Here is a 15212-nt window from a genome sequence, read left to right as displayed (position 1 = left end):
GAAAAAGAAGGCAGATGATTTTATCTTTTTCCAGTGACAGAATTAAGTATTACACTACTCCAAATAACTTTGTGTTTAAGAGAAGAGGAATTTTATAAATGTAAAGTCCATATTAGAAAGGTGAAAGCAGATGATACAATGCATACTTCTTAAGATTTAAAGCCAGTATCACTTGTCAAATCAAGCTCTATGGATCATACTGCTTTATATTTTTGCTTTAAGTATCTTTCACAATTTCTGTATTTAAAAATAAATTTACTTTTCCCCCAAGAAATTTAAAAGAAGAAAATGTCTTAGTCTACACATTTAAAAATTGAAGACGGCAGATCTGGTTTACTCATTTTTTTAAATAAATGACCAAGTGCTTTACTAAGTTATAAAAAAAATACATAACCACCATAAAACTTTAGAACAATAATACAGTGTCAGGTGTACTTCACATATATATTTACCTTATATTTTATAAACACAAAGAATAAATTTATTAATATTCTTATTCATAAAGCCAAGTCAAGAAGGTAACCATAAGTTTGATTTCTAAATTTTTTTCTTTCAAATTGAATGATTTAATTTTTGAAGTCAGCAAAACTCCAAGATACCAGACCTTATATAATATACTATACTTATACATCTAAATGGAATACAAAGACAAACCTAGAAGATTTATTACAGGTTGTAAATATGTCACTAATGCAGAATTACTGGACAGTACACATACAACTGGTGCCAAAAAAGCTTTTAGCTTTGTTGCCGAAGTGGATTCTTTACTGCTGAGAAAATGAATTAATGGAAGAATTGAAACGGTGGAGGAGAAACTTTCCCGTCTTGGCTAGTAAATCAACTAGAATATACTTTTAAGAATTGCATAAGAGTTTAAAAAAAAAAAACAGGCAGTTGTAGAGATGAACAGGATTTCAAGAATTTATAGGAAAAATAATATAGCACTTATAAATAATTACTAGAATCGTGACATTTTCCCATCCACAGATTTATATAATATATGGAACACCCTTCTCTGACAAAGGTGAGAGAAAGAAAAACTAAAGGCACGATGAAATCTGGCTCACTTTCGTAATTTCATCCCTAAATAATTCTGTTCTCCACAATTAGTGTGATAAAGGTACTGCGATTTTACCTTTAGAAACACTACAACAGACATTACACGTAAAATAAAAAGAAATCGATCCACTGCAATCTTACCAATTCCTGCTTTACTGGATGTTCCTTAGGATTAACTCCCTGCGTTGCCAAATAAACTACAAGAGAAAGATTTCATGGAATAAAATGCATATATATTAATTAAGAGCATTAATTAAAGAAACTCCAGTTACAAAAAGGAAACGTCACACAAATTATTAACTAAATCTTAAATTATTCAACCTCTTTGTAATATTAAATGTATGTGTGGCTCATGGGCATCTGGTATTCTGATTTAAAAAGAAATAAATATCTGACTATTAAAATTGCCATAAAGTATAACTGCTAGCATTTTAAAAAATAAGTCACCTTTGACATGGTAAATAATTTGCTTTCTAATTAACGCTAAAGTAATATACATACCCCAAAACATTGAATTCAATGTGTAAGCAGAAACTAAATCCACTTTTGCTTGTTCAAGTGGGTCCAACTATTAAAAAAGAGGGAGAGAGAGAAAGAAAAAGAAAAAAGAAATTAAAACTTCGAGCACCATCACATATTTTAAACTTTCACCAAGTACAATGTATCAAAGAAATGTTTTTTTCACTTCCTATAATCCAATAATCAAACCAAATAATCTGGAAATAATTTGCAAAAAGAAAAGTTTTGTTAACCAGTGATTTTTGCCCACAAATTTTCACTTCAGCGTACCATCTTTAAGTTAAACAAGGAATGTGTATAATCCAAAATAAAAAAAAATTCTTTTGAATTACTTTAATTTCAGGATTTACAATCTGGGCTTTGTATGTCAAAAGTAATTCATCAATATAAACATTGTACATGATGCATTTATGTATAAGAAGCAGGCTAAAATGCTTAGGCAATACCAAAGACAGAAGAAACATAATGAGATTTGTTTTAGACTGTCAAAGTCAATTTACTCTTTTTGTCCTATAGGGTTTCCAGAAACCCTGATAACATCATTGTAATACTTAAAAGGTCAAAGGTAGAGTCTGTCAAAAAGAATGCTGGGAGAGCTTTTTTTTATTCAAAACCAAGTCAAAATAAAAATATAGTTAGGAGGTATTTCCTAAGCTTGGAGTTTGTTATATTTTCCCCTTAAAGATATCCAAACACTTAAAAATTGAAATAAAGGGGGAAAGGGGCATATTTCATGTATCTGTTTCTTCTTCTATGTGTTTCATAACATAGCACTCGGTTTTATGAATACATTTTTAGAAATTACTTAAAATACCTTCTGCAACAACTCATTTCTAGAAACAGACATCATGGTCTTCAGCATCTCATCCACAGCACCAATGGAATTCTCAAATGTTGATAAATATTCATGAATTTCTACTGGATAGTCTTCATTAATTTCTTCGCCTGCCATTATGTTCAACTGGGAAAAAATTAAATTCTTAGTTCATACTGGAGACAGAGAGTGCTCTCTAGGTTACAAAAAAAAATTAATAGGTCATATCATATGTTTCAAAAGTGCTAAAAGAGTTAAAACCTGAAGTTAATTAAACAAATCTTCTTAGAATATAATTCTGGAGCAACCACGTTTAAACTTCCCCTCTTCTTAGGCTGCTGGGGAGTGGGGGTGGGCTGCCAGGATAGGACCCACCCAAGTTCATTAATGCTACACATATCAATCCCTCAATCCCTCGATGCTTTTTGAGAACTAAAGAGATACGACTACCAAACATGTTATATCAATAATAAAAATCCTACATTTTAAAAACTTTCTGTTGAAGTTAAAGACCAAGCAAAGCAATGAAAGTGTGATAAATATACACTACCCCCTAATGCTTGCTGAAAAAAATAAGCAAAGCTCTTTTTTTAAAAAACATACATATTAGCACTTGTAAATTTAGATGTTGATCTAGCAGCATGGTATATTAAACCAAAAAATTAGAAATCTTAGATCTGAAATATTTTATGATTATTTATCACTAAAATTACTTTTCAAGCCTATATTTATATTTATATATATTCCTTAAGCTTAAAATATTAATAAGAAATTGAAGAGTCAATAGATCACATAAAGTCTGTAAGCAGAAAAGATGAAACATGGGAGAAATAAACTATATGGTTTTCATTTAGGCTACAGCATACCTTGACGGCCCATTCTTTAAAATTCACATTTACATCATAATATTTAATAGCTATATGAGGAAAAGAAAAGTCCACATCAATGTATTTAATATGGTATCTAAGATCAAACTTCAGAAGCAATTCCAAGCCACTGTACCATCCTTAGGTTTTATTAGCTGAAAATACCTCTTTCATTACACAGCTAAGGAGAACATCAAGAATGTGCAAAATAACAAACAGCATAGCCAAATTGAAGTAAAGGGACTCGGGCTTTCCACCTTGCCTGATCACTGACTTTGTTACCTTAGATAAATCACTGAATCTCTCTGGGCCCCAAATATCTCATCCATTAAATAAGGCATTTGGTCTAATGATCTCTAAAGTCCCTTATAATTCTAAATGTTATGACTGTCATTTAAGTTTTAAAAGTACTACTTGAATATTTAGTCACAATATATCCACATTTCTATTCAACAAATACAGTCCACTGAGACATCTGGTTTCATTTAAAATTTTAGAAAAGTGAAGTCCAGGGGTCTATTACTACTCACACTGTAAAGTTATTATCCAACTACTGTGCAAACAGCAATTAAACAAAGGACTATGAGAAAAGAAAACCACACAGGAAAGAACTGTGACTTCCTATTTCAAAAAGTTAACTGAAAATACGGATTTGCCTCTCATTCCTCCCAGAAAAATCTCTCCAAAATGACAGAAGAAACACAAAAATAAGTCCATAGTAATGCTGGAAACCAAGAAGGGCACATATCCATCAGCCGACCTCAACAGCAGAAATTTTTCTAAGCTAAAGAGCAAATGGGATTAGACTGATAGGGAACAGAACCAAGGAGCCTGCAATCCCTTACAAACAAAAGAGAAGGAGAATCTAGGAATAAACCCAAGATGAAGGACAGTAAGAGGTGAACCATGCGGGCTGAAAGCTGCTAAACAAATCTCCCAATCTGTGAAAGGACAGCTCCAGCATCTACTGCCCAGATAAAGGTATTAGTACAGGGACAGACACAAATATAGAGAAGACTTGATATTTCTTTTCTTTACATAAAATTTTAAACCAATAAATTTGAAAAATCTGGATGATAAGAATGAGGTGCTAGGAAAAAAAATTACCAAAACTAACCTAAAAAGAAGTACATAAAACAAATAGATCATTACACAGACAAAAAAAAAAAAAAACAACACACTTTAAAGAAGTCAAAGATCTACGCTCCAAAAGGCTTCCAAGTCTAGAAAATATTATAGGTAATTTCTTCCAAACCTTTAAGAAACAGTTAATTTTTATGGTATTTAACTGTTTAAGAACATAGAAGGAGATGGAAAACTTAGATACCTATTACCCAACATACACAAAAATAAACTCCAGATGAATTTAAAAGATAAATGTATAAATGTATTAAAAGATTATATACATTATATAAAATGTGTATATAATCCAAATGAAACCCAAATGCTATAAAAGGAAATGGCTGACAGACTTAAATACATAAAAACTGAAAAAACATCTATATGGTAAAAGTATACCATAAGCAAAGTTAAATGCAAGAAACAGCATGGGAGAAAATATGTGCCAAAATACAACAAAGGATTAGTCAGATTATATAAAGAGTTCCTACAAAGCATAAAACAGATTAAAATAATGAAGATCTCACCCATCAGATTGGCAATAATTTTAAAGACTGGCAAAGTTTGACGTTAGCAAGGGTATACACTGGAGGTGGAATATAAATTGGTACAGATTTCTTAAATGCACACACCCTTTGACTCAGAATATCCTCTTCAGAAAGTAGCCTACAGAAATCCTTGTATACATGCATATAAGTTTATTAAAATGGACTCTTCAGACCCTTCTCTTGAAGTGGGGACTTTGCCCGACATCAATTTTTCTCTCTGCTGGATCATCGCCCATAAGCTTGAAACATTTTATTCCTCCATCTTAGATAAGAAACAAAAGAAACACCTTGACTTCATATCCCCCTCCAGCTTAAGCCCCATTTTCTATCTCCCTTTTAGAACAAACTCCTCAAAAGGGTTGCTAATATTGAATACTAGAGTTCCAGTTCCTCTCCTTCCATTCTTTCTTGAATCTACTACAATCAGACCCCCTATTTCTCACTCAAAATTGTTCTTGTCAAGGTCACCCACTCAGCCACATTGTCCAATCCAATGGTCAATTCTCAGTTCTCATCGTTTGACATAGCTGGCTCAGTCTGTCTGGTTTCTAGGGCAGCACATTTCCTTGGTTTCTCTCTTACCTCACAGGTTGCTTTCTTGGTCTTCTTTGCTGCATTCTTTTCATATCCTCAAGCCTCTTAACCTTGACGTGCCCAAGGGCTGTCCTTGAATCTCTTCTCTAATTTACTCTCTAGGTGAGCTCTGGGTTTAAACTATATTAATAAACTGATGACTCCCAGGTTTGCATCTCCAGCCCTGACCTCGCCACTGAACTCCAAATTTAATGTCCAACCACTTACTCAGTACCTTGGTTGGCTGTTAATATATTCTCAAATGTAATGTGCCCAAAGCCCAATTCCTAATCTTGCTTACTTTATCTTGTAATAACCTATAATGGAAAAGAATCTGAAAAAGTATATGTATGTATGTATGTATGTATGTATGTATGTGTGTGGATATACAGTAAGTCCCCTACATATGAACGAGTTCAGTTCCGAGAGTGCGTTCGTAAGTCCGATTTGTTCGTAAGTCCAACAAAGTTATCCTAGGTACCCAACTAACACAATCAGCTACATAATACTGTACTGTAATAGGTTTATAATACTTCTCACACAAATAATACATAAAAAACAAACAAATACAAAAAATAAAGAAAACATTTTTAATCTTACAGTACAGTACCTTGAAAAGTACAGTAGTACAGTACAACAGCTGGCATACAGGGGCTGGCATCGAATGAACAGGCAGGAAATAAACATACCATACTACTGTACTCTATACAGTACTATACAGTAAAGTACACAAAAGGATAACCACTTGTAGAGGATGCATGCAAGTGACAATGTACGCCAGACACTTGAACTAACTTACATGATTGGACACGTGAATGTACATTCGCATCTTTGAAAGTGCACAACTTGAAGGTTCGTATGTAGGGGACTTACTGTGTGTGTGTGTGTATACACACACACACACACACACACACACACACACACATATATAACCAAATCACTTTGCTATACACCTGAAACTAACACAATACTGTAAATCAACTATACTTCAATAAAAGAAAAGAGTCTAATCTTGCCTACTACAGTCCTCCCCATCTCATTTCATGGCAACTCCACCTTTTCGATTGCTCAGACCTAAAATTACAGAATAGTCCTTGACTCCTCTCTCACCCTATCTTTAAAACATATTCACATCCTACCACCTCTACTGCTACCACCCTAGTCCGAGCCAGTCCGGGCCATCATTGTGTCTTGCCTGTGTTGTTGCCATAGCCTCCTAAACGGCTTCCCTGTTTCCATTCCAATAGTTTATTATCAAGAAAGTGATCATCTCAAATCTAAGTCAGATTCTACCATGCCTCTGCTTGGAAACCTTCAAAGACTTGCCGCCTCACTCACGAAGAGACAAAGTCTTTATAGTGGCCGAAAAAACCCTGACTCTCTGCTGCCTCCTCTGTGACCTCATCTCCTCCCACTCTGCCCCTGGCTCACTCCATTCCAGCCATACTGGCCTCACTGCTCTTCTTCTTATTGGGTATGCCCCTATCTCAGAGCCTTTAGACTTCTCTCCTTCCTAGAATGTTTCTCCCCCACCAATGGCTTCAAAGCTCATGACTTCACCTCTGCCAGATCTCTACTCAAATGTTATCTATTGGTAAAGCTTTCCTGACCATCCTATTTTAAAATGCATACCCCTCTTCTCATTCCCAGCACTTCCTATCTCCTTCTTCACCCTTCAGGCCTCAAAAGCATCTGACATATTTCATTTATTGTCTGTCTACCTCCAAAAGAAGGTAACTACATGAAAACAGGCAGTTTTGTTCACTACCACTGCCCAGCAGTCGATAAACATTTGTTGAATGAAGACATTATAACCAAATACTGGGAATAATCTAAATAGTCATCAATAGGGGAACAGTTAAATGAATTATACCTTATCCATCCAAAAGAGTGAAAATAAAGAAGTAAATCCTTATGTAGTAATACACGATAAGTGGTGAAAAAAAGTCATAGAACATAGTATATAACACGTAATGTGTCTAAGAGATGCCATTTATTAAAAAAAAATTGTATATGTAGATATGTAGAAAAAGGTCTGGAAGGAGACATACAAAAATAGACATTCTTTCTGAGAAGGGATAGGAAATGCGAATGGGATCAAAGCAGACTCATGTTTTTAGCTCTTCATTCTTTGTTGTTTAAATTTCGTTATTTCAAAAAGCATGTATTAAAATTGTAATAAAAAGAAACAATCATTAAATTTAAATAAAGGCATATTTTAATAAAGTATTTTGGCTTTTAACAAATACTGCAAGTATAAAAAACACAAAAAAGCCTTTATTTAAATGTGAATTTTTTCATTCGATTTTTCTATTGGAAAATATTTCCCCTCTCAAAATCATGATAGGGATTTTTCCTGCAATTATTCCTTGTCCCTAAGCCCCAGTAAACAAGTAGCTATTTATTGTTAAAATGGGTTACGGTGAACACTGAAAGCAAGGCAGTAAGTAAGAATAATGACTCTCATTAAATCTGAACTGAACCACTTGCCTTTTTCCTAACTAAAAAATAAAGGCAAGGTAGACTGAAAAATAAAGGTGCTTCTATTATCAGAAATTCCCCCCAATTCAAATGATTTCTCCTAACATTCCGTACAGATAGTTCCTGAGTGTTTGTTCCTTCCACAGGAAGGACTGCAAGGAGGGAGCTGCAGAAGCCGCCCTCTGGTCCCCTTTGTTACTCAGATGCCAGGATGAAGCAGTGAATGGATGGTTACCAGCAGCCACAGCCAACATCTGAACCCCACTGCCTGTGAGCCAGGCACTACTCTAAGCAGCCACACACATTCATTTACTCCTCACAGACAACAAACGGACCCACAGTGAGTTTCCGTAACTTGCCCGAGACTGTATGTGGTAAATGTCCAAAGAAGAGAAAGAAGAGAACTCACCCCCCTCTGCCCTTCACTTGCTGCCTGGTTCTACAGGGACTCCCCACCCCTCCACCTACTCCTTCTAAAGCGCAGGCTGCAAGTGGAGAAGGTGCCTCTCTTCATCCCTCAGGAAGGTCTGGCTGAAACTCAGGGGCAGAGGGGAGAAACCCTGCCCAGCAATCCCTACAGGACGTTACTGCCATTCCTTCCCTCCTCTCGTTGGTGATGAGAGCCACAGTGCCGACAGGAGAAAAGGAGGGGCACACGACATCATCCCCTACCTCCTCCCCTCCATTCTCTGCTTCAGGGAGCTCAGTGCAGCCTGGAACCTGGAAGTCGCCCCTCATCGCTTCCTCAGGCCCCAGTCCCATCAGTTCTGTCAATACGGCCTCCTTAATCTCCTTAGCCACAAGCTTTCCCCCATTCTCACTAACTAGATCATTTCAAGAGCCTTGGAGTAGTCTCCCTACTGTCAATTTTTCTCCACTCTCAATGTTAGGATGTTACAAAACATAACTTTTCCATAAAGATAGTCTGGTCATGGTACACCCCTGCTTAAAATCCTGCAATAGTTTCCCGCCACCTTGAAGGTAAACTCCAAACCCCTTATGTGGACACGAGGCCCTTTACGATGTGGCCCTTGCTTGCCTGACTAGCCTCATCTTTCATTGCTCCCCTCTTCCAATCCTATAGCTGTAGCCACCACGGCAGTTTTCCAGATGTTCTATGCCCATTCAGCCTAACCTTTCGCCTGTGTGGCTCTCTATACGTGAACCATCCTTCCCACTTCACTTTGTTCAAACCCTGCTTACGTTTGGAGGTAAGATCAGGTTTCCCTTTAGTGCACAGGACTTCTCTGAGTGCCACCCTCCCATTCCCTCTGTCTGGATAAGCACAGCTACAGGTTCTCATGTCACCTAAAACACTATCTGGTGACATGTGTTGATTTACTTAACCTTGACTACAAGCTCCCTGAGGGGGTGGTGTCATCAATATGTCACCGCCATGCTGATGTGTCACCAGTGGCTGACACACAGAATGACTTTATGTCTCAACTTGCCCAAGAGAGTCCCCATGTATGTCTATTGTTTCAGCTTGCCAACTGCTCAGCTCCCCATTTCTCTTTCAGAAGTCCCAGTTTGAGCAATAAATTATAGGGTTACCCTAACAAACGTAGGTTCTCTGACCCTTGCCACCACTCCTCACCCCACTTTGTTAGAGAACATGAGAGCCTAGAGAGTGGCTCCTGGTACCAGCTGGGGTTCAACCAGAGCAGCGGAACCAGTAGGAGGTATTCTGAAGAGATGTACTGCAAGAAACTGGTTTATGCAATTGTGGAGGAATCTGCAGGGCAGGTAAGCAAGAACGAACATGCTGGAACTCTTGGCTGCAAGCTGAAACTGCTGTCCACGGGTGGAACTTCTTTTTCATCAGGGAAGCTTCAGCTCTGCTTCTAAAGTTTTCTAATTAATTGGATCAAGCCCACCCAGATTATCTAGAATAATAAAAGTCAACTGTTTGTGTATTTCGATTATATCTACAAACACCTTCAGAGCAATAGCTAGTTTGGTGTTGGACTGAATGGGGGCTGCACATCAAAAAGACCATCACACTCCTTTAAGCCTCCAGAACTACGGCCAGGAAACGTATATTCCTGGCATCACAAATTGTTGCTCTGACAGCATTTTTCCACAATAGACATGTTATTGATGACTGTCAGGTTCCCAAGTAATAAAACTAGAGTTCAAATTCCAGTTAACAAATGTGGAAGAAATCATAACCTTTAAAACAAAAAAGAAAATCACCATTTTGCAACCCCTAGTGAAATTACAGATTCACGTAATGTTCACCGACAGATAAAAGGGGAGGAGTGAGACTGCCCGCGCACCGCAATGAAGACCCAACGCAGCCAAAAATAAATTTATTAAAAAAAACACCTATATTCTTTAGCTCTATTTTATTCAAAGAACTATATGAATGGATTGCCTTCCCTACACCTAAATTTTCTAGCCACCATAAGGCCACTTTCTCCCTATTCTCATGGTACAAAAGCCTTTCTAGCCTCGTGCTCTCTAGAAACTCCTCCTAGAGTTGTTGTGAGGACTCCCTGCCACCAACATGTTTGGCCTGCTTAACTCGGCTCCCTCATCAACAATGCTTTCTCAAGGAAGCATTCCCTCTTGCCTCACAATGAGTCACATCCACTAGTTACACAGTCTCACAGCACCAAGTATTTCTCCATATCATTGTCGTAATTTTATATTTCTGTGATTATTTGAATAGTGTCCATCATCCACACTGGACTGTAAGCACCGTGCAGGACAAGTCTTTGCTCATATACACTCCAAATATCAGGGTAGCATGTCATAGATGCTAAATAAATATCTACTAAAGAAATGATTCCTCAGTGCCTGGCACGTAGTCAATGCTGAGTAAATGTGGAGTATGTGCTAGGAAGAGAGTAGGGATAAATAAAGCAACTGTCAGACAACCGAGAAAGGACCCATTTGAAGGTGGGTAGCATTAATTTGGGTCTTTTGTGAATTTCTTTAGCAGGGTTCAGTAGGCCTGGAGCAAGAATGGTAATCCAGAATGAGGAACTGACTAATGGATACAAAGGGAAGGACTTGCAAAAGCATCTTGAAGACAGCTGACTGGGAGGTATGGCTTTGAAGGGAGAGAAGTAAGGCTTTTTCCTCTGCTTGCAATACCCCCTCCCCCCACTCCTCCCCTGTCTTCTGGGCCTAGTAAAACCTATTAATCCTTTAAAACACACATCAAATGCCCTCTCTTCTATAAAGGCTTCCATATCTCCCAAACAAAAGTAGTCTCTTCTTCCTCTTTGCTCCCAAGGTTCTCCAGACCGTTATCACTTATCCATTAATACTCCTTCTCATGTATCTTGATAAATCCAAAAATGTCAGTCCTCATTTATCTATCTGATCCATAACCAGCGCCCAAGAATAGTGAACACATTACTTCACCCTGAATTCCACAACACTATACTCTCAAAACTGTCCTTGTCCCCCGATGGCTGTTCTTTCTGTCTACTTTGTTGGGTCTTCATCTCCCCAAACCTATAAAGGCTAAGATGCCTAAAGACTCACGTCTTGTACTGCTTTCCTGTTTACATTCACTCCTTTGGCGATTGTCTCCGGTCTCACGATTTTAAATACCATGTGACTCCCAAATGTTCTTTTCCAGCAATGACCTCCCCTCTGAACTCCAGACTTGGTAGACTCAATTGCCTACTCAACATCTCCACTTGCATGACTAACAGAGATCTCAAACTTAACACATCATAATGAACTCCCAATTCTCCCTCACAAACCTGCTCCTCCCATAGTTTTCCACTTCTCAGTTAATGGCAATTAACCATTCTAGTTGCCCAAGCCCAAAACCTTGACAGTTCTCTTACAACCCACATTCAATCCATAAGCAAATCTGTTAGCTTTACCTACAAAATACATCCAAAATTGAACTGCTACTCACCACAGTCTTTCCAGCTGTGAAGCTGCTATCACCTCATCTGAATTATTACACCTTCCTAATTAGTCTCCTGGCTTTGCCCTACCCCTCTCTCCAACAACTTGCTCTTAACACAGCAGGCAGAGTGATCCTATTAAAAACCTAAACCAGATCATGTCACTCCTCTGTTCAAAACCTTCCACTGGTTATTTACCCACTGTATCTCCAAATGATTAACATAAAGTCTTGCCACGTACTTAATAACTATTTGTTCACTAACTAAAAACAATGAAAGTAAACTGGAACCAAATTTTGGAGAATCTCAATATCAGATTAGGATAGTGACCATGGGGATCCAAAAGAAAATATATAATAATGTACATTCCAGGGCTGTTTCCATTCCTATACTAAGTAGAGTTACATACAATTATGAACTAAGCCAGGGACAAATCCAAAATATATATAATTTGGGGAGAAAACTAGAAAGACATCCGCAAATGTTGCATCAGAATTCTATTAACGTAATGACCTTTTTGCACTGCATTACCTTAGAAAATGATAGTGAAATGTATATACAACAATCTCTCCATAAATATTGTTGTCTTTGGCAGATAGTCTACACTAGTGCAGCCTGTAACTCTCCTTCATACTTAGAGTAAAATCACGGAGAAAAGATAGAGATGCTGGCCTCTAAAAGCAAATTTATCCCGAAGTCTCATAGTAGAAAAAGATATAAATTACAAAGAGGTTGCTCAAGATCGAGATGAATAATTAAATCAGATTACAATGAAATTACTTCAATTGTTAATTCTAAAGTTTAATTCGAAGTGTTTTCAAAATTATTGATGTGAAGCAGTAAAATTACCTTCCAAAACTATGGAATTTGCTTATGACAATATTCTCATCTCCTCTCAGGTGTACTGTGCAGGTTAAATAAATAATATAGGTAAAGTTCTTAGAACAGTGCCTGGCTCAGGACTCAATACATTAACTAGTAATACTAGTTATTATCTTACTAAAGTGAAAATGATCAAACACCCCAACCCAGTGGGGACTATTTAGAGCCATATTTTAAGGGTCAACTGTTTGGAAACAGTCGCTAACTGAGATAAAACACATAAAGAGCCATTTGAAAATTTTAAGACTGTTATGAAAAATTATATCACCTCTGAACTCCAATACATACAACACAGCTATCTGAAGACAGCTATAACATCTTTTGACTCAGAACCGTTCTAATTATTTTGAAAAAACATTGTTCACACAATCATTATTTTCTTTCAACAAAACAGTGAGCTCTATCATTTTCCATCAATCACAAACAGTTCACGGAATTTCAATAGGAATTATTTGGTTATTTTCTAATCCAAAGTCAACATTCGGTTAAGTCTCGGGTCAGTCTACTATAGACAGTCCAAAAAGATTAATAAGTGTTTACTTAGGATTAATAAACATCTCATTGGGACAGATACATCTTTATCAAGCCAAAACTGTTGCAGTCAACAAACAGCAAGACACAAAAGATACTTTCAAACAGAAGTTTCAGTCACACTAAACTTTCCTGGGCCGTAAAGAAAAACCACTTTTTTGAGATTCCATTAGATTTCACCTCAAAGTCGAAATTAGCCTACCATCTCGGGTGGGCTAATGTTGCAGTGGCAGGCAGTGCGTGATCATGTATGTGAATAACGGATGACACGGGAAAGCTACTCCCCTACATCTGCCACTTAGGCCTTCCTCCCTCAACCAGGTTTGAAGGCAGCTGAAAATTAACAGTGAAGTCACGTGCTCTTAATTTCTCCGCCCTCCAATACTTGAGAGGCGGAGCTAAGAAGCGAGGAAAAAGCGAAAGGCCGGACCCAAAGACGTGGAGGGCCAAGGTAGGCCGAAGCCAGCAAGCAGCCACAGGAAAGCGGAAGTGGGGGATCTTGCCACGACGCTACCCCAACGCTCGCATTCGCGGAAGGCTACGCAGCCCAGTCCCCCTCCCCACAGTCAGCCGGAGGGTGACAGGGCGCTTCCAGGAGAAGCGAACCTAAAAGCACGAGAAATTCCAACCCCAGCTCTGAATAATACCTCGCGGGCCTTCCACTCCTGTCTCCCAGAAAGCAGTCGGCGGCGGTGACGTCAGCAGCGCGCCGGCTCTGCCCGCGGCGCGAGCGGCGCTCTCCGGTGACTTCACGCTGCTCGTCCCGCCCCTTCGCTCCTTTCCCTTCCGCCTCCAAAGGCCATGCTCCAACCGTGCCGCAGGCCGAAGGTGTAGGAGGGGTTGGGGCGGGGCGCTGGCACCTTTTCAAGATTTGCATTTGGCCAACGCCCACCGGATTAGAAATTGAGCATATTTATCCAGAAAAAAAAAATGTTAGTTACTAAAGCTTTGTGCTGGTTTTTACGTTCGCTGAAACTCGTTGCAGGGCCCAGGTTCTCTCCCATTGTCCGCCTCAAAATTAGCCTCCAAAGCAGCTTCCTGAGTTATCTGTGGTGAAAGTTTGGGTTCTTTGTTTTTCCAACCCATCGCTACGAAATTATTTTGTAAAATACAATCAAAATGAATTGCTTGAAAGATGGATTAAAAGGCAAAAGAGAAGCCTAGATTTCTAATTATTTCAAAAAACATAAAACTGCACTGCAATAAATGAAATCAGAACAAACATAAGAGGAAAAAAAGACAAAGATTGCATATTGCTACTTGAACGATTAGGCATCGTTTTTACATTCCTGACTTTATTCCACAATCGTAATTTAACGAAAAGTTATGCATGAAATAGCGATTCCATATATTAAATGCCTACAAAAGCACTTTGAACAAACACCGTGTGTGTCAATACTAAAGTATTTTAAGTGGCAAATGAGCTTTCTTCTGGTTTCTTCTTCTAGTCTACTGGGATTAAAGATAAGGCTTCTGGTTGAGGGTGGTGAGTATCTAAACTGTTTCTCTGTTTTGTTTTTACACTCAGTAGAGAAACAGAGTTAAGTTGATGGGAATGGGAGAAGAGTTTTCAAAGAAATTTCTGCAAGCTAAGAATATCCATTTTTAACTTTTATCTAAAATAAAACAGGGACTTCCCTGGTGGTCCAGTGGCTAAGGCTCCATGCTCCCAGTGCAGGGGGCCAGTGTTCGATCCCTGGTCAGGGAACTAGATCCCACATGCCACAACTAAGAGTTCATATGCTGCAACCAAGGAGCCAACTAAAGATCCCAGGGTGCCACAACGAAGACCTGACGCAGCTAAATAAATAAATAAATATTTTTAAAAAGTAAAATAAAACAAATAATGACGTTTTCAAAATTCATCTTCAATCCTTCGTCAATTGCCATTTCCAACAACTTATCCTTTAAAGTTATCTTTAAGATTAAATTATCTCTTGATGAA

General features: G+C 38.0%; 1 protein-coding gene across 2 annotated transcripts in view; it reads right to left on the bottom strand.

The window, feature by feature from the left end:
• C1D (C1D nuclear receptor corepressor) overlaps nucleotides 1–13996 on the bottom strand; it is a 69533-nt gene extending 55537 nt beyond the window's left edge. For both annotated transcript variants that reach the window (XM_060026471.2, XM_060026472.2), the window contains exons 1-4: nucleotides 13915–13996; nucleotides 2393–2539; nucleotides 1561–1627; nucleotides 1201–1256 (exon numbers count right to left, since the gene is read on the bottom strand). In XM_060026471.2, the coding sequence (XP_059882454.1) occupies nucleotides 1201–1256; nucleotides 1561–1627; nucleotides 2393–2530 (261 nt within the window). In that variant the 5' untranslated portion in view covers nucleotides 2531–2539; nucleotides 13915–13996. The remainder of the gene's footprint in view (nucleotides 1–1200; nucleotides 1257–1560; nucleotides 1628–2392; nucleotides 2540–13914) is intronic.
• Between the last annotated feature and the right edge of the window lie 1216 nt (nucleotides 13997–15212).

This window comes from Delphinus delphis, chromosome 12, assembly GCF_949987515.2.
Source record: "Delphinus delphis chromosome 12, mDelDel1.2, whole genome shotgun sequence".
Lineage (NCBI taxonomy): Eukaryota > Metazoa > Chordata > Mammalia > Artiodactyla > Delphinidae > Delphinus > Delphinus delphis.
Note: the sequence above shows the minus strand (reverse complement) of the source record. Positions and strands in the feature narration are given on the sequence as shown.